Source organism: Ictidomys tridecemlineatus, chromosome 2, assembly GCF_052094955.1.
Source record: "Ictidomys tridecemlineatus isolate mIctTri1 chromosome 2, mIctTri1.hap1, whole genome shotgun sequence".
Lineage (NCBI taxonomy): Eukaryota > Metazoa > Chordata > Mammalia > Rodentia > Sciuridae > Ictidomys > Ictidomys tridecemlineatus.
In genome coordinates this window covers 53995045-54018622 of record NC_135478.1, presented here as the reverse complement: position 1 = coordinate 54018622, position 23578 = coordinate 53995045, and the positions used below count along the sequence as shown (strand labels likewise).

The 23578-nt window shown below is 46.0% G+C and overlaps 1 protein-coding gene across 1 annotated transcript; it reads right to left on the bottom strand.

Moving 5' to 3' along the window:
• Nucleotides 1-798: 798 nt before the first annotated feature.
• On the bottom strand, nt 799-15580 carry Sntn (sentan, cilia apical structure protein). The gene is made up of 4 exons (XM_005342959.3): nt 15400-15580; nt 12125-12159; nt 5530-5669; nt 799-1455 (listed from the first exon to the last, which is right to left on the bottom strand). The coding sequence occupies exons 1-4, from the start codon at nt 15408-15410 to the stop codon at nt 1297-1299; spliced, it is 345 nt and encodes a 114-aa protein (XP_005343016.3). The 5' UTR covers nt 15411-15580; the 3' UTR covers nt 799-1296.
• Between the last annotated feature and the right edge of the window lie 7998 nt (nt 15581-23578).

Below are 23578 nucleotides of genomic sequence, written 5' to 3'. Positions count from 1 at the left end.
TGTGCTGGGATCTAGACTGTGGTGTTGGTTATCTGGGTGACCTGAACCCTCCTTGGCCCACTGTGAGCCTCAGCACCTGCAGCTGAAAATGTCCTTTGTAAAGATGGGCCAAGAAGGCGTGTGTGAAAACCCAGGTGTGTGAAGCTTGCCTGGTACCATCTCTGGGGGCCTGTAGGTGCCCATCAGCATCTGCTAAACGGCTCCTCTGAGACCTGGGGTCCCCAGGCACATCCCTACATGAATAAAAGCCTTTGAAAGGGTCTGTCTGATTGGTTGAGGCATTGATATGTGTCTCTCTGTGTGTAATTTATTATATATATATATATGTAATTTTTATTGTAGAAGGACACAATACTTTTATTTATTTACTTATCTATATGTGGTGCTCAGAATCGAACCCAACGCCTCACACATGCTAGGCAAGTGCTCTACCCCTGAGCCACAATCCCAGCCCCTGTGTCTCTGTGTGATTTAAATGCAGGAATGCAGGAGGCAGTCATGGGGGTGGAGTGGGTCTTTGGAAGAGGACCACTTTTAGATCATAAGGCTGGTTAAACCCTCTTGTTAAACCATGATCAGGTGACAGGGATGGTATTGGGGGTATTAATTTTAAAGTCAGGCTTACTTAGGGGTAATTCATAATCACCCTTATCAGGGTGCAGTGCTAAGAGTTTGACAAATTCCCTTGTGCCTGTTTGTGAACGATCTCCTTTCCCACCATGTCCCTGGCATCCAACTGTTTATTTATTTTATTATTATTTTTTAAAATAGAATATCAGGAAAGCTTTGACCTTTGAACCCAGGTCAGATAATAAACTCTTTTAGCATCCTGTATCCCTTACTGTAATGATAACTATGTGGTGTTTGGAAAAAGTGTTCATTGTCCATCTTTCCTGCTGGAGACTTGTCAGCATGCTGGAAGGAGGGGACTGTCTGGTCATTCTTCTGTATCCTTGGCAGAGTCACCGAGTGAATGCTCAACAGACATCATAGAATGAATGAATGAATGAATGAATGAATGAAAGACTCAGTGTCTATGAGGAAAATGCTCTATGTCACTGTGGACTTAGCAAAAGCAGTTGGATATTCATGTATCATGTTGTAAATCACGGCACATGAGTAAAGGATGATCCAAACATTTCTGACGAGTTATACGAGTCTGAATATCAATAATCAGAACCATCTGAGATCCAGGATCAGTATAATCACCCAATTACAAAAAGAAGGGAAAAAAAATCTTTGATCATTGGACACCATGCTCAGACGTTATTTTATCTACTCTCATATTTGAAACCGTCACTTGTCATTTTTTGCACTCCAAATATCTTGTAGTAGATCTGACATGACGGTGACGCTCAGGAGCAAGATCATGAAGTCCTCAAAATCAAGCTTATTTTCTGTGTGCTCCTCCAGCTCAGAAAGGATGTCTTGGTAGTTTGACTTGGTTTCCTGTCCCTGTGAGAAGGAAAAAGGAAGGAGGAAAAATCTCATTCATTGTGAAAACCTTGGGTTTACAGATAATAAGCACAGAAAAATGTTTTCAACAGATAACATGCAGGTTGTCACCCGTATTACCAAAGAATGGCGTGAAATCTCTTCTTGGGCCGGGCATGGTGGCTCATGCCTGTCATCCCAGCAGTTTGGGAGGCTGAGGCAGGAGGATTTCAAGTTCAAAGCCAGCCTCAGCAATGGAGAGGCCCTAAGCCACTCAGTGAGACCCTGTCTCTAAATAAAATACAAAATAAGGCTGAGGATGGGTCTCAGTGGTTGAGTGCCCCTGAGTTCAATCCCCAGTACCCACCCCTCCAAAAAATCAGTTTGTGGGTTATCTCATTTGATCCTTGCAGGGACCTTTCTGAATATGTACTATTGTTGTGCCCTCTTCTGATGCTGCATCAGAACTTAGTGATAACGAAGCAGCTTTGGGTATGGAGCTAAGATGTGTGCACTTGGCTACCTGATCCTAGAGCTCTGGCTCTACAACCTGCTGTGCCGACCTGCCCTTTTCTTGAACACAGATATGGTTGCATTTTCACTTTTTTATGGGAGGCCTCCGTTATGTCTTCACCTGAACTGTAAGACGATCCTGCAATACAGGAAAAACGATGCCGAAAGAAAGCAGGCACTGGGGAAGCTTGTTCGGCATTGAGTTGGATCCTAAATCAGATCCAAGTTTGTGGTCCTCATAAACAGACCCAAGGAAACTCTCTGAGTAGCATGTGAGTGGAGAGGCTTCTCAGTGTCAAGCCCTGGATCAATGAAACATAAACGTCCTTTGGTTCTTCCACCCAGCTGTTCCCTTTGACTTCAGCCCGGGTGCCGCTCAAAACCCTCCCAGGAGGAGGGAGCACTTCGGGAATGAGGGGGTGCTCCCTCTGCGGGCTGGGGCCCTGTTTTATCAGCTTTTTCCCTGCTCTGAATAAAAGACCTGAGCAGCACAACTGCAGAGGAGGAGAAGTTTATGTGGGGGCTTATGGTTTCAGAGGTCTCCGTCCACAGACAGCAGGCTCCACTCCTCGGGGCTCGAGGGGAGGCAGGACATCATGGAGGAAGAGTGTGGTGGAGGGAAGCAGCTCACATGGTGATCAGGAAGCAGAGAGACTCCACTCTCCAGAGACAAATAGAGACCCCAAAGCCACGCCCCCAATGCCCCCTCCTCCAGCCACCCCCACCTCCTCCAGCCACCACCCAGTTACTCCCATCAGGGGTCCATTCACTGGTTGGGTTAAGGCTCTCACTGCCCAGTCATGTCTCCTCTGGACCTTCCTGCACCGTCTCACACGTGAGCTTTTGGGGGACGCCTCACATCCAAACCGTAACACACAGGTGTAGGGAATCTCACAGAGCTGGGCTGTTGGGTCAAGGTGGCATTCTGACATATCTCTATAAAATTGAACTGTCACCGTTGATCGTGATTCTGCCTGGAATGAACTGTCCTCTGGAGTCCCCTGAACCTTGGCCCTGCTCTCTGGTACCTCTCATCTCAAGCAGAGGACAGCATACACTTAAGCCTAGGCATGTCCACTGCAGGCATGGCTGAACCTTGGGTTTAGTCTGCACCAAGGGTCAGGAGGCGGAAGGTCTTTCCTAATGACTGCTTTTAATATTTTCCTTTGATATTCTCAGAGGGATTATCAGTGACATCAAGGTGATGATCCGCTAAGTCTTCATTTTCATGCTTATTAAAAGCCCTCTGAAGCCTTTCCAAGACACCAGCTAGGAAGCCTTTTTTCTCTCTGAGATATGCCATTTATTTTAGCCAAAGATAGAGTGAATATTATACATGATTTATTCACACCTCTCTTCTTTAAAGAGTCCCCCCAAACTTTTCAATCTCTTGTCAAATTCTGCCTAATATTTCTGCCTAAAAATAACATTTCCTTAAAAAACAATGCATCTATAATATAGAACATTTAGGGAAAAAAAGTTTTTATGTACTTTTTATTTATTTATTTTTGGGAGGCTGCAGATTGAACCCAGGTTGCTTTACCACAGAGCTACATCTCCAGCCCCTTTTATTTTTTCATGTTTAGATGGGGTCTCACAGAATTGTTGAGGCTGGCCTCCAACCTGAGATCCTCCTGCCTCAGCCTCCCAAGTAGTTGGAATTACAGGTATGCACCTTTGTGCCCAGGTTGAAAAATGTTTTTAAAAGAATGAATATAAATATAACCCTTACCTCATTACCCAACTATAGCTAACCCTTATCAACATTCCTGTTATTTTTATGTGTACTACACTACACATACACACACACACACACACATACACACACACACACACACACACACACACGCGCTCTTTTGAAATAATCATAGGCTCATAGGAATTAGTACCCTAGAACGGGCTTCTCCCAGTGGGTAACAACTTATATAACTTAGTGCACTAAAACAATGTATGCATATGGGTATATGTACATGTACATACTTGTGCATTGCACATAAAGAGACTAGTTATCTTTTTAGTGTATCAGAGCACATATAGAAACTTAGAAACATCCTCTATTTTTTTTTCTACTTACCAATAAACATTGGTGGTTCAAGCACACAAATCTTTTATTCTTACACATGTTCCCTAGGCCAGTCTTACCCAAAGTATGAACACGTACTCATGGTAGAAGGTGACGCAGTTTCAGATGATACATGATTAAAGGTCAAGTAAGAATTCATAGTTATCTAGATTTTTAACTCTCTTCCATTTTTACCCACTGAATTCACGTTTTTTTGAATATGATAAAGTAGTCTTATAAAATGAACGTATGTAGACATAGAGAAAATGTAAAGGAAAAGTTCAAAGTATTGGAAGATAGAGGCTGTAGACGGATGTGGAAATAAGATGGCATTCAAATGGCCCAAGTGTGAGGCCTATGCCCCTCAGTGGTGTAGGTACTCCCTTTAGATCTGTGACTGTTTATATATTGCCAATTCTTTTTTGGGAGGGAGGGGATTCAACCAAAGGGTGCTTAACCACTGAGCCACATCTCCAAACCACCCCCACTTTTTTTTTTTTTTGAGACAAGGTCTCACTAAATTGCTGAGGCTGGCCTCTAACTCACGATCCTCCTGCCTCAGTCTCCCGAGCCTCTGGGATAACAGGTGTGCCCCGCCAGGCCTGGCCCAACTCTCACTTCTGCCTTTCAAATGCAGCTCTCTATTCTTCCCTCTCAACTCATGCATCCTGTGGTTTTCTCACTTGAAAGTTTCATGGACGTCTGAAAATTGACATATTCTAAGGGAACGACTTCCTTTACTTCCTCCCAGATAGATAACCCCTCCCACCTCAATTCTGCGTATTCTGCGTCTTTCTCTTTTCTGGGAACAGATCCGGCATTGACTTCTCTAACTCAGAAACTGGGCTGTCAGTCAACTCTCACAGCCAATCAACTCTCAGATCCCATTCATTCTGTCTTCCAGATGTCCCCTCCCTCAACTGCCCCCCAGCTCCTGTGATTTCTTAGACTTGGAAAACCATTTCCAGTTTCCTCCAGTTCTTAGGCTGTGTGAGATGAATATTTGACTTCTCCTGACCTCTCTGGTCTTATCATCCACCACTTCCTACTTCCCACCCCCTCCTTACCAATTGCTCACTCACCTTCCAGGTTCCTGATCTGCCCCGGGGACTTTGCATGTGCATCCCCTCTGCTTGGAAAGCCAGCCTTCCCACTCCTTGCCTGGCTAGCTCCTGATGGCTCTTCAGACCTTAGCTATACCTCGGTGTTCCGGGAACCTGCCTTTGACCTCTTGCCCCAACATAGTTTTACTCTCACTCCCTGCTCTACTCCTACATGTCTTGTGAACATTCCTAAAGACAGTTTCAGTATATTTCTTTACTCTGCTGGATCATTTGCTCGTTTATTGCCTGAACTTCTGTGCCCCTGCTCACTGCCTGGCATGCAGTAGGTGCTCAATAAACATCTGCTGATTGCAACAACTTGGTGGGGCCTCGAGCTGGGAGTTGGTGGCTCTTGGGGCCAGCTGTTAAGATGTGGCCCCTATTTATTCATTTATTCATGCAGGAAAATTCTCTTACCTCTGTGAAATTCCTAAATTGAGTTTGCAGCAGATTTTTGGCAGTAGCTTTTCCAAGTTTGCCGTCAGGGTCAGAAGAGTTTCGGAAAATCAAAGCGGCGGTAGCAATGGCTTTTTCCAGATCTGAACCCTTCTTTAAAGCTGTGAGGAAAGACATGTGCATTGAGGTCGACTATCTTGGAAATGACCTTTCCCCAAACAGGGGGCTATTTGTATCTTCCAAGGAAACTGTGGGCAACAGGTTTGGGAGGTGTACATCAAAGACACAATCCCTGGTCCTTTGCCCCCAGCTGGGAGCTGGATATAGAGGTTCCTGATCCTGGATCTTTAAACAATGCAGAACAAAATTTCCCTTAGTAGCATTTAGAATTGGTAGAATTACTATGGTACTTAACACCTGCTTTCTCGGTGACCTTGGAAAAACACCTCACCTCTCTACGCCTTGGTCTTTCTGAGTTGTAATTTCATTCAGTTACTTAACATACATTTATGGAACACCTAGTATGTGTTGGGCTCTGTTTTAGACAGCTTTCTTGCTGCTGTGAATGAGAGACCTGAGCAGAACAATTGTACAGGAGGAAAAGTTGATTCGGGGGCTCAGAATTTAGAGGTCTCAGGCTCCATCCCTCGGGGCTCGAGGGGAGGCCGGACATCATGGAGGAAGAGTGTGGTGGAGGGAAGCAGCTCACATGGTGACCAGGAAGTAGAGAGAGACTCCACTCTCCAGAGACAAATAGAGACCCCAAAGCCACGCCCCCAATGCCCCCTCCTCCAGCCACACCCACCTCCTCCAGCCACCACCCAGTTAATCCCATCAGGGATCCATTCACTGGTTGGGTTAAGGCTCTCACAGCCCAGTCATGTCTCCTCTGGACCTTCCTGCACCGTCTCACACGTGAGCTCTTGGGGGACACCTCACATCCAACCATAACAGGCTCAGCCTTTGAGGTTAAGGATAACTCCCTTAATAAAACAGAATCCCATTCTTGTGGAATTTCTATTCTGTGTCAGGCACAGCATCCCTTTAAATACAATAAAGGAGAAGGACTTCCAGGACAAGTTCTCTGATATAAAGGAGGATCAGAGGTCTTGCCCCCGGTCAAGGCGATCTCCCAGCTGGTTGGTGTGGCTTGACCTCCTTGACAGGGGCAGCGCTAATTTATTCCTTCCTAGTGGGTAGCAAAGTGAACACGGGAAAATGCACCAAGTACCATAAAAACAGCTCCAGACTCTGAGCTTTTAAAGTCACCTTTGTATCCACTCCTATAGAATCCGCACAGAACACTTTATAGCGGTTAAATGTTTAACCTCCACAAATAGAAAGCAAATCTCCACGGGGCCAAGGGTCCTATCCCGTATCCCTAGTGAATAGCACAAGTACCTGCTAATAAATGCTACTGAATGAATCAGAAGAAGGTAAAGAAACACAGAGTCTCATAGCTTTCAGCAAAGGTCATGGGCCACAAGAAGAGGTTCAAAGAACGATGTGTCATGGGAATAACGTGGCTTCTGTCACATTGCTGTGTGCTTGGTCCTCCGGTCAAGTACTCAGCATGTGAGGTCCCAAAGCAGATGTGGTCTCTGTTCCCGTATGTCTTAGGATCATAGTGGTCAAATCAGTAAAGATCGAGAGGATGTGTATGTGTGTTCATATGTATCTGTTCTTTACTTACGTTTCCACGTATGTATCTAGCATGTATATATGTATATATTTGCAACTTGTGATGTATGAGACTAACGAAATCAAAAGACAGAAACACAATTATAACTTGGGTCTGGGAAGAAAACTACTGAGATAGATAGATGATCTGGAAAGCCCATATGAGTAGATTAATAGGGAGACTTATAGAAGGAGAAGGAGCCGCCATGTCAAAGGTGTGTGGGGGTCAAGGTGGGGTCGGGGCTTTGCTGAGTGTTTCGACTCAGGGAGCTGCACAGGTGAAGGCTTGTGTCAAGAGCTGAGGGAAGACGGTTGTTTCTGGAGTCCAGCAGCAGGAACGGTGTTTGCCCGGGACAGGTAGGCGAGGGCTCGATCGGGCAGGGCCTAGATAGGCTGTGTGAAGCAATCAAGGTTTTCTTCAAAGTGGGAAGAGCAGCAGGGAAGAGTTTTAAGCACATAAGTTTTCAATGAAAGGTGAAGGAAGCCGGGTGGGGTGGTGCACGCCTGTCATCCCAGTGGCTTGGGAGGCTGAGGCAGGAGGATTTCAAGTTCAAGACCAGCCTCAGCAACTTCGGGAGGCCCTGTCTTAAAATATAATAAAGGGCTGGGGATGTGGCTCAGTGGTTAAGTGTCCCTGGGTTCAATCCTCAGTACCAAAAAAAAAAAAAAAAAGAAAGAAACTGAAGAATGGAGGAAACATACGAATTCTTTAGGAGGTAAATACTTGTTCTGTAGTTTGGACCAATTGATTTACAAATTAATAAGCCAGGCTTTAGGATGCGATGCTCTCCTGGGTCTGAGGATTTCCTTGGAGGCAGTAGTCACTGGCAGTGGGATCTCCTTTTCTTCTGTTTTCATTTTGGTGGTCTGGGGTCTGCTCAGGGCCTCTCACATGCTAGGCAGGTGCTCTACCACTGAGCAATGCCCCTGGCCCCAAAGCAGTGGATCTTCATGCTGAGAGTTGAGTTTGCAAAGCAGGATAGGGACCTTCCTTGTTTACTTCATGTTGGGGCCTTTAAACATAATCTTATTTAATGCTTCAAAACCCCCCACAGAGGTGGGTAGTGTTTGTGCCTCGATTTCACATGTGCGAATCCTGGAAATGGGAGGTCAGTCTTGAGCATCGTGAGTTCACAGTGCTGAGAAGTGACAAACACAGCCCTTGAAGGTCTTTCTGGCTCCTAGGCCTCATGGAACCGTCAGCCACTTGAGAACATCTGTTTGCAAGTCCGGCGGTCGTGGAAGGCGCCGTTTTTCCAGCCCTCGGGTCAAGTTCAAGTGTAGCTGCGCTCAGCATCGGGACTCCGTCTGGACTCGCCAATTCATCCTTTTCCTACATCTCTTTGGAAAGATAGCATGCATTCCCCACCACCCCATAAACTAGCATATGTTCATGGTAAAAAACAGAAGTAGGAAATATTTAAAATAAAAAATAACCAAGAGCCCTGGCTGTCCTACTCACCCTGATGATGTTTTGCAAAGCGTTTTAGTTTCCTGTTTTTAGGGTTCTTTAATAAACCCAGTAGGTTGCCTGCAGACTTCTTCGCTCTCTGACATGTAGACTTGTGAACTGGTGTGTGAAGGCATATTGCAAAGGTCCGAGTGCAATTATAAGCATAAGGGATTGCAATTTCTCTGCTGGCGTCTGTCTTTTTTTGGGGGAAGGGGTACCGGGAATTGAAATCGGACACTCAACCACTGAGCCCCATCCCCAGCCCGATTTTGTGATTTATTTATAGACAGGGTCTCACTGAGTTGCTTAGGGCCTCAATAAATGGCTGAGGCTGGCTTTGAACTCATGATCCTCCTATCTCAGCCTCCCAAACTGCTGGGATTAGAGGTGTCCTCCGAGGTGCCCAACTCTGCTGGTAACTTTCGTTGGATGCCTTGATTCTGGATTGGGGACAGCAGGGAGGCTGCTAGGCTGGGTTACTTGACGTGACCCTCTTCTGCTATTTCCCTCATGCATGTTTTATACTTTGATACTATTGGACTGTGTGTGGTTCTCTGAACACCCTAACCCTCCCACAAGTATGTATCGGTAAGTATTTGCTGCCAAACCCTATGCTAGTTCTCGGTGTAGAACAATGAACAGCATCTGAGTAATCCCTGACCTTGGGGAGCTCATGTTCTGGTGGACAATAGTAATGAATGATCTTGGAGCCCAGACTCTCCACACCAGTCACTGCTCTCTGGGATGGATGTCTGTCATTCCACTGATGGATTCTTATGTGAGTCCTACAGGGTAGAGTCCTGGTATCATCCACACTTTATAAATGAGAAAATGGAGGCACAGAGAGATTAAGTAGGTTACCCAGAGTCACACAGCTTATCTGGTTCCTCACCCCAGTGTACTCTGCCTTTAGGGTTTGTTTATTTTTTTGGGGGTGGGGGCCATATTCTGCAGGGCTCTTTACCAAATTCCCAAATAGGGTGACATATCCCTTCTTTATGCTTCTATAGGTCCCTAAACATAACCTCTCTATAACCCTAATGCTGTTTGTCAGTCTATTTTCTTTTAAAAAATGTTTTTATTTGTTCTTTTTAGATATTCAGGACAGTAGAGTATATTTTGACATATATACATGGAGTATAATTTATTCTAGTTAGGATTCTGTTCTTGGGGTTGTATAAGATGGAGTGTTTATCCATTTTAATTGTCCTCTAGATCTATGCTGCCCAAAAGATATATATGAGTCATAATCATATTTTAAGTTTTCTGTTAGCCACATTAAAAGAACTAAAAAGAATCAGATAACATACTTTTACTATTTATATACATATTTTGGGGTACCAGGGATTGAACCCAGGGGTGCTTAACAACTGAGCCACATACCAGCCCTTTTCATTTTTTATTTCGACACAGGATCTTGCTAAGTTGCTTAGGTTAGGGTTTTGCTAAATTGCCGAGGCTGACCTCAAACTTAAGATCCTCCTACCTCAGCCTCCCAAGCTTCTGGGATTATGTGCACATGTCTCTGCAACTGGCTAATAATGTATTTTATTTTGCTTGATAGGTGAAATATCATAAATTCAACAGATCATCAATATAATACATTGAGAGATTTTATAAGTTTTTTCCTACAATTTTTTTTTGTACTAATTCTCTTAATTCCACATCTGAATCCAAAGTAATCGCCTTTCCAGTGCTCAGCAGATCCATGTGGCTTGTGGCTACCATACTGAACATGGCAGCCCTGGACTGTGTGGTCCCTGAAGGCAGTGACCACATCTGTATTATCTCTGCATCTGTGCCCAGGCCCTGGGTGTTGTGTACACGTGTTAAGCTGAGCTGACTTGAACCTCAGAACCATCCCCTGCCTCTCCCTCCTCCCCTGAGCTGGAACACAGGACACTAAACATCCTGCCTGAGTCAGATCCTAACACTTTAGTGTCAGAGAAGCACCACTCTTGGCGCGACAAGCTGTCGAATCACCTCAGCTGAGATCTTTTCCTAATGTCAGTTACTTTTGCAAGTGAGTAAATGGAAGATCCATAGCAGAGAAGCCATTTGCCAAAGCTCATGGAGGTAGCCTATGGCAGAATGGACAGCTAGGAATGCCCTTATTCTCTACTCTGGAGGCCGAAAGTTTCCCTACAACTCTGATGCTTCCCAAACTTTTTACTCCAAATCTGCCCTGGGCGTTAGAGGTATATATATAGCTACTCACCCTGCACCCCAAATGCTCAGGCAGGCCAGGGCATAAACCAAGAGAATGAGCACTCAATTCCATGATCTGTGCATGTTTGATTTCAGTGAATAACACTTAAAATGACATACTATTGAATAAAAACACATCCTAGGAAGCTGAGTTGTGTTTGTTAAGGCATGCGATTACATGTGGTTTTTTAAAGGAGTCTGGGGCTATGAGTGGTGTGTGTGTGTGTGGCTAGGGGGCAGGGGAGAGGTTAGTGGGGTTTAAATAGTTATAATCCCCCTTCAACCTTCCAGGGGGAAAAGTTGTCTTTAAAAATCTGCTGGAACAATTCTCAAAAGAGCCTGGAGGCTAGATGTGGTGGCACACACCTGTGATTCAGCAGCTCGGGAGGCTGAGGCAGGAGGATCGAAAGTTCAAAGCCAGCCTCAGTAACTTTAAGGCGGTCCTAAGCAACTCAGTGAGACCCTGTCTCTAAACAAAATTAACAAAAAAATTACAAAAGGGCTGGGGATGTGGCTCAGTGGTTGAGTACCCCTGGATTCAATCCCTGGTACCAAATTAAAAAAAAAAAACTCTATCTGGAATTGTGTACCCTTTAGAAATAGAAACCATGAGTCTGTTGTGTTATGATAGTGTAAACAATATTTACATCAAGGGGGAGATTTGTTTAAATAAAAACCTCAAGACTCTCTTCTGGAGAGAGTGGCCAGCCGTCTAGGAAGAAAACCACTGCAAAGGAGAAATATCGAGCTATGCTACTTCCTCTGTAAACATGTTCAGCCACACATTTCGGGATGCGCATGATCCAAGTGTGTGAGTGTTTTCTCTTCTGTTGCTATTTATGCATGAGACACCTTACCTATGCAATTGAATTTCAAGGGCAAGTAGTTCCACTTTGGGAGATGGCCACATGGTTGTCACTCAATGAACTGGTAGCCGAGAGTCGGTCACATCCTGAGTTCCTCTGAGTGTTTGTTAGTCAGATGCTCAGAGTTCTCCTCTGAATATCCTGAGAATGCTGCCCGTGGGGAGGTGTTTGGATACCATGGGAAGAAAGGGAACCATAGTCTAGTCTTAGCTTTGCCTTTAATGGTTTGTCTCACTTAGGGAAAATCATTCCTGTCCCAAACCTTTCAGAAAACCTTCATGAATGTTCGGTGATGTATCTACAGGTTCCGTCCATCTCTGGTATTCTTGCACGACTGCTGTTCTAACTCACTCTGGGCATGCCATCAGGGTAGAGGGGAAACCCACACATCCGTCACCCCACACCTTACCTTTAATGGAAGCCAGTTGCTTGGATATTGAAATGCTGCCAACAAAATGAAAGAAACGTCATGATTCTGGGACTTGGGGATATTGATATGAGCACCTAAAGCAAAGCAATGCAACGATTGGAAAATCCCTGCTTTTCAATGGATATTCACTGAGCATTCTAGGGCTGCAGCTCTCTGTCGACCCGAATCCTTTGTTCTCCTGCATGTCATCTAGAAGTACTTGACCGTGGCCGTACCCCAGCCACACATCCCTGTCTTCCTCAGAGTTAAGTGGCCATGTGACTGGGGCCAAAAGAGAAGAAAACTCCTTCTGCTTTAGTCAGGTTTTTGTTGTTGTTGTTGTTGTTGCTGTGAATCAGAGACCTGATAAGAACAATTTTAGAGGAGGAAAATTATTTGGGGCTCACAGTTTCTGAGGTCTCAGTCCATAGACAGCAGGCTCCATTCCTTGGGGCCACATGTCTGGAACTCCCACTCTGAACTGTCATATAAAATAGAAAAAAAAATAGCTTCTTGCTCTACAAAATACAAAGACCTTGGAGTTTCTTTATTCTAACTGGTTAGCCTACCTAACTAGGAACAATCCTGGGCCATGGGAATATATTGGGTCATGATAGAGACCTATTCCTTTGGGGCTTCAAGTCCACCGTAGAAGACAGATATTAAAGCAGTAACTTGATAAAGAATAATGGAAAAGCACCCACAGAGGGCAGAGAGGGCGAGCCTCGTCTGCAGGCAGGGTGGGGCATTTTGCCTGATTCTAAGGAATCAGGTGAGGAAGGAGCAAGAGGGTTTCCTGCAGAAGGAACAGTGTGGGCTAAAGCGTGAAGGTGGGAGAAAGTGGGGCTTGGTGGAAGAACCCGAGGAAACACGGTGTGGCTGGAACTTGGAGAAAGCAGTGGAAGATGAAGTCAGGAGCCAGGGCCAGAGAGCAGGCTGAGCTTTGGAGTCTGTGGTTATTATCTCAAGGGCATTGAAGTACAGGGTCAGGTTTGCACTTGGGAAATTATTTCACCTGCTAATCAGAGGTGGATCCGAAGCCGGGCACAGAGGCACCTGTCTGCAATCCCAGCGGCTCAAGAGGCTGAGGCAAGAGGATCATGAGTTCAAAGCCATCCTCAGCAAGTTAGCGAGGCCCTAAGCAACTCAGCAAGACCCTGTCTCTAAATAAAATACAAAAAGGGCTGGGGATGGGGCTCAGTGGTTAAGCACCCCTGGGTTCAATCCCTGGTAACAAAACAACAACTGGAACAAAGAGGAGATTGGAAAAGGGTCCAGATTGTTGGAGGTAGGAAGATGGAGATGAATCATGGTCCTTTAAAGACAGCAAATCAAAGTTGGATGCTCATTCCCTGTGACTGGCATACTTTTCAAGAAAGCCAACAAGAACAATAGAAATTGGTCATCGCTTTGGCATTTCCTCTGGAGGGACTTTCAAGTTCAAGGTCCGGTTTTGACATTGAGAAGTTGAGGCACCATTACCTTTAAGGGGCTTCACTTTTCTCACTTGTAAAATTAGGAAACTGGATTTTTTTTTAATTTCCTCATTTTTTATTGGTGCATTTTAGTTCGGCATATTGATGGGACTTGATGTTCTATATCAGTACATGCTGGGAACTGGGCTCTGTGATGTCGAGGACCCTTAATGTTATGGTGAGCTCCTTTTGATTTTAAAAAAACCTCTGAACCTCTATTGTTACCTCCTTCATGGGAAGAACAAAAAACCATCTTTTACTTTTCACAGCCTGCACTTGTAACACGGCCTGTTATTTTCTACTGCTGTGATTGATTTTCTGCCTCTTCAATTGTCTGGGGCCCTTGAGAAGCCAGCACTCTACAGTTTATTCCCACACCTCCCTCCTGTTATGGTTTGGATATGGAGCATACCCCAAAGGCTTCTGTGTTCATGCAGGTGGTGAAATGATTATAAAAGACGTAACCTCATTGGTAGATTAATCCATTTGATGGATTAATAATTTGAATGAACTTCTGGGTGATAACTATAGGCAGGTGGGGTGTGGCTGGAGGAAGTGGGTCATGGGGATGGGGTGCCTTGGGGATTATATATTTTGTCCCCGGCTCATCTTGCTCTATTTCTGGGCTACCTTGAGCTGAGCAGCATCCCTTCTGCCATGACACGTGCCTTACCTCAGCCTCAGAGCAGTGCAGTCATCCAACCGTGGACTGAACCTCTGAAACGGTGAGCCCCAAATAAGCTTTTCTTCCTATACGTTGTTCTTGTCAGGTATTTTGGTCACAGTGACAAAAAGCAGGTGAACACATTACCTCTTGTCTAGCACGGTCTAGAACACTTAATTTTCAGATGCTCCAAACATTTTTGGGAACTAAAGTTGTAATTCCACTAAGGAGATGGAATTACCTGATAAAAAGTATTTTCCATTAAAAAAAAAGGATAGTTCATAAGAGAAACAAATTAAAATGACCATTTCTAACCTATCAGATTGACAAGAAAACCAAAGGTTTGGTAACACAGTCTGTCAGGGTTCTTGTGGGAAAGCTGAATTCATACATGGAGAATAAACTAGTGTAACACCAGGGCAGGGCAAATTGGCAACATCTCTCAGAGTCACCCATGCGTTGACCCTTAGCCCAGCAATTCTCCTTTGGGAAACATGTCCTACTGATATATGTGCATCCATGAAAAAAATGACACATTCAAGATGATTCATTTTGGTATTTTGATACAAGATTGGAAACAAATGTCTAACAATATGAGACTAGTTAAATAAAACATGTTCATCTGTCAAGTCGTATACTATGCAGAAAGAATGAGAATGTTCTTGAGATACATTACTTGGGGGGGGAAGCAAGGTATGAAACAATAGTTTCTGTATGTAACTATTTATGCAAAAACAGTTTCTATGGGCTTATATTTCATTAAAGTAACTCTGGAAGGATAAAATAATATTTTCCATTTATTTGATCTAAGTTTACACATTTGAACCATGTGAAACAATTTCTCTCTGTCATGGGTAACTTGGAAGGATATGCTGTACAGTTAAGATCATTACCCCGGTTGATTCACAAATGTTTCTCTGAAGACAAAGATATTTGTGAAATTGCAGGCTCTTTCCAGTCTATGGTCAAAGCTGCAAGTTCTCTTTGTTTTTCCAATTCAATTTAAACCTGGATTTGGGTGGATCATAGGCACCAAACTTTCAGTATCTCGGCTACCAAGCTGTTGACATCAACTAGTTGGAAATATATTTGCAAATGTAAATGAATTTAACAAAAGAAAACCAAGTGCCACTGACCTTTTGGGCATTTTCCTTAGATGCTAAAGTGGACGTTGGGGTTTCTAACCGATTGGACTCCTCTTCTGAGTGGATTGCTTGGCTTTGGTTACGGTGTGGACGGCCACCTCTCCTCTGGTCCCTTGTGTGTTGGCCTTTCCTAAGCAACAGCTACTTGTCCACTGTTACTATTGACATTTACTCCATGACAACTACACACAGGCACTTCTTGAAGAACTTTTGCTCAGGGTCATGGTATATGAAGACACCGAGTTATTCATGTGTTCAAAAAAGGTTTGGGGCCAGACACTGTCCAAGGCGCCAGGGGCAGGACGGCAAGAGCAGACGCTCTTGACCTCAGGGAGGGTGGTGGCGTGATCCGTGTGATAGTCAGCTTTTCACCACTGTGACCAGAATACCCTGCAAGAACAACTCAGAAGAGGAAAGGTTTACATTGGCTCATGGTTTCAGAGTATTCAGCCCATGGTCAGCTGGCTCCGATCCTCAGGGTTTGAGGTGAGGCAGAGGGTGGAAGGGCGTGGCAGAGGAGACCAATTCAGCTCATGAGCTCGGGAAGGAGAGACAGAGAGAGAGAGAGAGAGAGAGAGAGAGAGAGAGAGAGAGAGAGAGAGAGAGAGAGAGAGAGAGGAGAGAGAGAGAGAGAGGGAGGGAGAGGGAGGGAGGAAGGAGAGAGGGGTGGGGGGAGGGAGGGAGAGAGAGGGAGGGGAAAGGGCTGGGAAGAAGATATATTCCTCCAGGCACCCCCTACCCACTATGGTTTGATGTGAGGTGTCCCCAAAAGCTCATGTGTGAGACGGTGCAGGAAGGTCCAGAGGAGACATGACTGGGTGGTGAGAGCCTTAACCCAACCAGTGAATGGACCCCTGATGGGATTAACTGGGTGGTGGCTGGAGGAGGTGGGGGTGGCTGGAGGAGGGGGCATTGGGGGCGTGGCTTTGGGGGTCTCTATTTGTCTCTGGAGAGTGGAGTCTCTCTCTGCTTCCTGATCACCCTGTGAGCTGCTTCTCTCCACCACACTCTTCCTCCATGATGTCCTGCCTCCCCTCGAGCCCTGAGGGATGGAGCCTGCTGTCTATGGACTGAGACCTCTGAAACCCTGAGCCCCCCAATAGACTTTCCCTCCCCTAAAATTGTTCTTGTCAGGTCTTGTAGTCCCCACAGTGACAAAGCTGGCTAAGACACCCCCATTGCACTTCTTCCTCCAGCTAGGTCCCAGCTCTCGATGGTCCATGTCAGCCTGCAGTGGTCCCCTTGATTGTTGATTCACGGATGAGGTCAGAGCCAGACCTCTTAACCTTGCTGCGGGGGGGCCATGTTTTCAATGTGTGACTCTGGGGGACAGTTCAGTTCCAAATCCTAACAACTGACGTTAATCAAGTAGTTGTGCGAGATGTCACACCTGTGAAGAATGCTACGTAAGGGGGACGCCAGGAGATGGGAGTCCGGGAGTCAGTCAGGCATCCCGGGGAAGTGGCGCTTGGTGATGAGCAGGACTTAACTAGGGGGAAGAGCAGGGGGTCCATGTTTCCGACAGAAGAGGAGCCTGTGCCAAGCCCTGTGGCAGGAGGGAGCCCGGCACAGGGGGCCAGTGTGACTGAGGTGCCGAGTGTGGCTCCAGCTGGGACTGAAGAAGATGTGTGGTGGCCATGAAGGAGCCTGCAGACCACAGTAGGGGATTTTTAAAGCTATGTCCAAAGAATGGGCAGCCATTGGTGGATGTTAAGCCAGGAGGTTAATGAAGGTAGGTTTATATTTTGAAAAGGTCACCCCAGCTTCAAAAGGCTCGTTTAAAAGGCTGGGAGCGATGGCACATGCCTGTAATCCCAGCAGCCCAGGAAGCTGAGGCAGGAGGGTCTCAAGTTCAAAGCCAGCCTCAGCAACTTAGTGAGGCCCTAAGCAACTCAATGAGACCCCGTCTCTAAATAAAATATAAAAAAAAAGGGCTGGGGAGGGGCTCAGTGGTTAAGCACCCCTGGGTTCAACCCCTGATGCCAAAAAAAAAAAAAAAAATTGTGGACAGAGTTAATGCAGGAAGACTGGTCAGGAGGCTGTTCCATTCCTGGTAGATTTGAGTCCTTTCTATAAAAACTGAAGGATGTATCAACTCAGCCAAATGAGTCATTCAGAGAAGATACATCCAACCATTGCATAAGTCCCCATGAGCTGAGGAGCGGGAGGAGATGGAAATCTCCAGGGAGGCTATTCATAGGTGTTATTCAGGCTTTCAGTTTGCCCCAGTGACACTGCTATCTGACGGCTGCACCACACGGTCACTGTGACCACGTGGCTCTCTGATTTCCCATGTTTATCAATGTTCTCTTTATGGGGGTCCTCCACCTCTTCGTTGATTTCCTTAGCATTTTTAATTCAAGTTCAGGATGGAGCGAGGTTTGGTTGTCTTACTAATTACCACTGCCCATACCGGCAGTCAGTTACTTTGTGTGGCCAGTTCCTGTGGGCCAGGCTTGACCCTGAGCCAACCTCACACCTCCAGTCAAGGTCTAAGGTTGGTTTGCTTAGAAGAGCACTCGGGATAAGATTCCCAGAATCTGGATTTTTTTTTTTATCATTTACTTTTTCCCCAATTATTTTTTGGAGGGCATCAGGGATTGAACCCAGGGGTGCTTAACCACAAAGCCCCATCCTCAGCCTTATTTTTTATTTTATTTAGAGACGGGGTCTCACTGAGTTGCTTAGGGCCTCACTAAGTTGCTAAGGCTGGCTTTGAAATAATGATCCTCCTGCCTCAGCCTCCCGAGCTGCTGGGATCACAGGTGTGCACCATTGTGTCTAGCTACCCACATTTTTTTTTTTTACTGGTGCATTATATAGTTGTACATAATGACGGAGTTATTGTTACATATTTGTCCGTGCACACACTATAACAATATAATTTTGTCACTATCATTCCTTGGTACCTCCCCCTTCCCTCCCTTCTTCCCACTGCTTGGTCCTTTTCCTCTACTGACCTCCCTTTGATTTTCATGAGATCTGTCCCACCTTTCTTTTTAGAATTTGCATGTTTAATACACATTCCAGGTGATTCTGATGGGGATTGCTTTGAGGAGCTGTTGGTACTGGATGAAAAGGGACTTTGGAGTAGAAAGGATTTGCATCCTGACTCTGCGGCTTACTAGATGCGTTCCCCGGAAGAAGACCTTTAAAACCGCTAAGTCTGGTTTCTCAGCTGTAGATGGATACTCTCCTCATGGAGTTATTGTCAAGACTGGATGGCTTTGGGTTGGGGAAGCCCTTAGCACCAGGTCTGATGGAGGGAGCGATCAGTAAATAATAGCCCTAGGGAAAATGGTGTCAGAGAGATCCTTGTATCATTTGAGTCCTGCTGGACACAGAATCCAACTCAGATGGTACCGGGGACATTTATGAAAGGATGACTCAGTGGGCAGGGACAGGGAAACCAACATTGACGCAGAGGCACCCAGAGATGAGCAACAAGGAGAAGCTGGCAGTACCCTTGGTCCTGAAGGGGCAAGGGAAATAATAACGGGGTTGGAGAGCTCAGTGAGAGCTGGGTTTTTGGAGCAGAGGTCACTCCACAGAATCTCTGGTGGCAGAGAGGAAGCCACTGCTGAAATGCAAGTGAAGCAAGAGGGACTGAGGAAGAAACATCCCTTGCTCTGATCACTGGCCTGTGCCTCCTGTTACCTAACCCAACTAGGACACCAGCCGCAAGGGAGCCTGGGAAATGGAGTCCTAAGGAATCAGCCTGCTGGGTGGGGCGCAGAGAGGGGCAGAGAGTGGGAAGGGAGGGAGAGGGAGACAGAAAGGGGAGAAACAGCCTGAAGAAGATGATGGAAGCCAATGCTGGGAATCTGAGGTTTATGGATCATCTTTTCATCAGAATTGAAATAGAGCTGGCGTCCTCTAAAAGATCCAGTAGTTTCTGCAGAAGGTTCGGGTAAGAATGGGCCATTTATTTTCCACACTGGAATCGCATCCTATGGTGGGACATATAGGCTGTTCACACACGGTTATCCAATCATCTGGGGGAGCTGGGCTTGGTGGCACAAGTCTGTAATCCCAGCAGCTCAGGAGGCTGAGGCAGGAGAGGAGGATCCTGAGTTCAAAGCCAGCCTCAGCAACTCAGTGAGACCCTGTCTCTAAATAAAATGTAAAAGAGGCTGGGGATGTGGCTCAGTGGTTGAGTGCCCCTGGGTTCAATCCCTGTTACAAAAAAAAAAAAAAAAAGAAAGTCATCTCGGAGGAAACTATGTATATATACATATGTGGCACAGGGGACTGAGTCCCAACCTCAGTAAGTTGCTGAGACTGGTTTTGCCTGTGTCTCCCAAGTTATGCACCATCATGCTCAGCCTGGGAAAAAAAAAATAGATATCTGTTTTTTTAATCTATCTGTTTTTTAATATTTATTCTGCCAATGACCAGTACTACTCAAGTTGATATTTTAAAAATGTTATTTTATTTTTATACCTTTATTTTATTTATTTTTATGTGGTGCTGAGGATCGAACCCAGAGCCTCACACATGCTAGGCAAGTGCTCTACCACTGAGCCCCAGCCCCAGCCTCTGGGAAAATATTTTTAAAAACGCCACAAAATGCCCAAGTTGACCTAGGCTTTGGGCAATGGGGGTACCGAGGGAGGGCTGTCAGTTTGCCAAAGGAAAGGGGAGGACCCAAAATGGCTCCATGTGGATGTGTTGACAAGCATAGGGGACCCCCTGCCTGCAAGTCTCCTCAGTGGCCTTCTTCTGTGGTGGCTGCAGGCAGTGGGAGATCAGCACGGGGTAGTTCTTAATGAAGCATGAGGTTTGTTAAACTAGTCAAGTGAGGAAAAAAAATGCCAATGGAAAATTAGTTTTCCAGGTTCGCTTTCTCACTTGGTTTCCTTGCCCTGGTCTGACTCAGCAAATATTAAATAGCTGATCCTAGGAGAGAGAGTCTCAAGGGACTTGCCTTTCACAGGTTGGTTTAAGTTGGCTTGTGCTTATGTTTTTTTTTCCCCTCCTGATGCTAAATTCTTTCCTGGGAGACCTGGAAACAGCTAGTTTACAAATTGCACTTTTAGGAGCCTTACCATGGCTAGAATCATGCAAACATTTCCTCCTGTGTTCATTTTTTCTGGGTGAAAGGATTCCTAGGTTCCTGAAGTGGTATAGAACCATTTCAGAGTCATTACTGGGAGCAATGCCACCAGGCTGGTCATGCTGTCTATTTGAAAAGACCCCCTCACCCAATCCTGCTCAGCCTCACCCCAAGATAGAGAATATGGACTCTTAGGTTCTCACTCAGTAAATATAACTGCTAACATTTATGCAATGGATCGCTGATATGGTGCTAGGTGTTTGATTAATATTTCTTTTTATCTGCCATAACCATTCAAAGTAAGAATCGCCATCATCCACAGATGATGAACTTCAAGCTTAGAGGGGTTAAAGTTTTTTTTGTCCAAAATACTATGTCTAATAAATGGTTGATCCTCCATTCAAACCTAACGCTCTGGGGTCAGGATTTTTATTATGTTACGCAGTCTCCTGCTGCACTGTTTGATCAGGTCTCCTGAGCTGATAAGTCACAACTCTCTGTAAATCTTATGAGAAATCGGACCAGAATTTTCCAGCAAGAATCAGCCTCTTTCCCCTTTCAGTATTCCCAAAGCACATTTTGCCTCTATAGTCGGCTTTATAAGTAGATGTGATTTACCATCTCTTACTGAATTGAGAACATTAATAATAATAAGAAAAATAATGAAGATGATGATGATTGTTATGGTTTGGATTGAGGTATCCCCCCAAATCTCACATGTGACACAATACAAGAAGGTTCAGGGGAGAACCTGGATGGGTTGTGAGAGTCTTAATTTATCAGTGAATTAATCCCCTGCTAGGGATTAATCTAGTGGTAACTGGAGGCAGGTGAGTGTGGCTGGAAGGAGTGGATATTGGGGTCTCTATTTGTCTTTGGAGAGAGGAATCTCTCTCTGCTTCCTGATCACCATGTGAGCTGCTTCCCTCCACCACACTCTTCCTCCATGATGTCCTGCCTCCCCTCTAGCCCCGAGGAGTGGAGCCTGCTGTCTATGGACCGAGACCTCTGAAACTGAGAACCCCCAAATAGGCTTTTCCTCCTATACAATTGTTCTGGTCAGATCCTTTAGTCACAGCAGAAAAAAAAAAAGGCCAATTAAAACAATGATGATGACAATAATAATAATAGTAATGTAGTCTGACCCAGAATCTGGAGTGTGATTGTTAGGTACAGGACAGGCTGAGTAAGCTGTCTGCAAGGCATGCCAAACAAAGTTAGCTGCAGGATGACCTGGCCACTCAAACCCTCTGTCTGGCTCTTTATCACCTGTTTGCTTCAAGCCCAAACGCCCAAGCCCCCGCTCAAGGCTGAGCGCTTTGCCCCCCTGCTGAAGGCTAAACACTTAACCCCCTTGTGTGCCAACAAGGCAGCTTGCAGACCCAGAGACCCCATTAGATTTGGGCTATAAAAACTCCCTCCTGCGGGGTCCCCTCTCTCTTGCTCTCTCTGTCTCTCTTGCTCTCTCTTTTGCTTTCTCTGTCTCTCTCTTGCCTGCGCTTCCCCCCCCTCCTCTGTTTCACTGCTGCAATAAACATATCTTGGTTGCTCTGAGTGTTGTGGTCACTTTTCTTTCATCTGGTGCCAAAACCCGGGAGAGGGTTAAAATCCACTTTTGGGTCCCTCTTCCTTCGCAAGTGCCACTCACCAGACGGCCTGAACCCAGGCCTGAACCCATTTTCTCGACCCCAGAACTCCATCCACCACCGGCCTTCGATTGGTGAATCTCCCCTTCCTGGAGTCCTAAACCCAATGGTGGTGTCAGGAGGATTTGACCTTTGACTGTCTGGCAAACCTCTTTGCCCACCTTTGGGGAGGAAAACACCCCCCACAGCCTTCAAGGCCACGGTGGCCCTCAGGGACTCCTTCCTAGGGCAGAATAGACTCCTGGGTTCAAAATTATTCCCTTCCCTTCCCAGCTGGTAGTTTCCCAGTATAGGCTTTGTAGATCTTCCTCGAAGGACTTTGTAACCTCCAGGGACACATGACAGAGAACTGAACATCACACTCCACCCAGACCTTCACGGTCTCGGTGGCTCTCATATAGTCCTAGTCCTCACACCTCCAAGACTCGGCCGCCAGAGAGACGCTTACCCTCCCCTTCCTCCCTCTTCCCCTGTCTCTCTCTTTCCCCTCTTTCCGGCCCTGCGAGTCTCCGGCCTCTCCAGGAGGGGTCCCGAAAGGCCTTGGCCAAGGTCTCCCACGACTCTGGCTCCCACGGCTCCAGCTCCGTCCAGGACGAGAGCTTCGACTGTCAGGATTCGGTGACGACCAATCTCTGCAGCTCAAACCTGCCACTAAGGCACTCCTGATTTTTGGCTCTAGCGGGGGACGCCCCTTTTGCCAATAAGGGGACGCCCCTTTTGCGCCCTCTTCCCTCCTCCTTATACTACATTTGCGACAGGGGTAATGTGTCCTCCTGCAGGTCGACTCTCCCCTACAATGCCTCTTGGATAACCTCAAAACCCTCTCCTTGACACCAGACATTAAACCCCCCAAATTGATCAAATATAGCACCCAGCCCTGACCCACTTATCCCTTAGACAACCAAAGCAGATGGCCCCCTTTTGGGTCCCTGGATCCCTCCATTCTAAGGGATCTCTACAATTACTGTGAGCATTCGAAAAAATGGGCAAAAAGCTGCTATGTCAAAGCTTTTCTTCCTGCTTGTGCTCTCTGCACCTCTTGCAGACCTCTGCAAATTCTTCCAGCTTGCAAACCAACTCCCCCAACCACCGATCCCCAATCTTCTCCTCCTCCAGACTCATCCACTTCTTTTGACCCTACTGATGAATTTCCACCCTATCACCCGGCTCAAATAGGTCCTGACCCTCAGCCATCTGCCCGACTCTCCGTTGTCTCTCCCACCTCAGTAACCTGCTTTCTCCCCTCCAATTACTAGATCAAAAACGTACACCACCACCCTTCCTCAGACTGTTGCCTCTTTCCTGAGGTAGCAGGTACTGAAGGAATCCCTTCACCCACTCACTCCTCTCTTCTCCTGTCAGTGCCCACACCGGGTCCCACCAGGTCCTCTTACCAGCTAACCCAAAGCTCAAACCAGCTGAGGAGAGCCCTCAGACCCCTATCCAAGATGTAATAAAAATGGCCTTT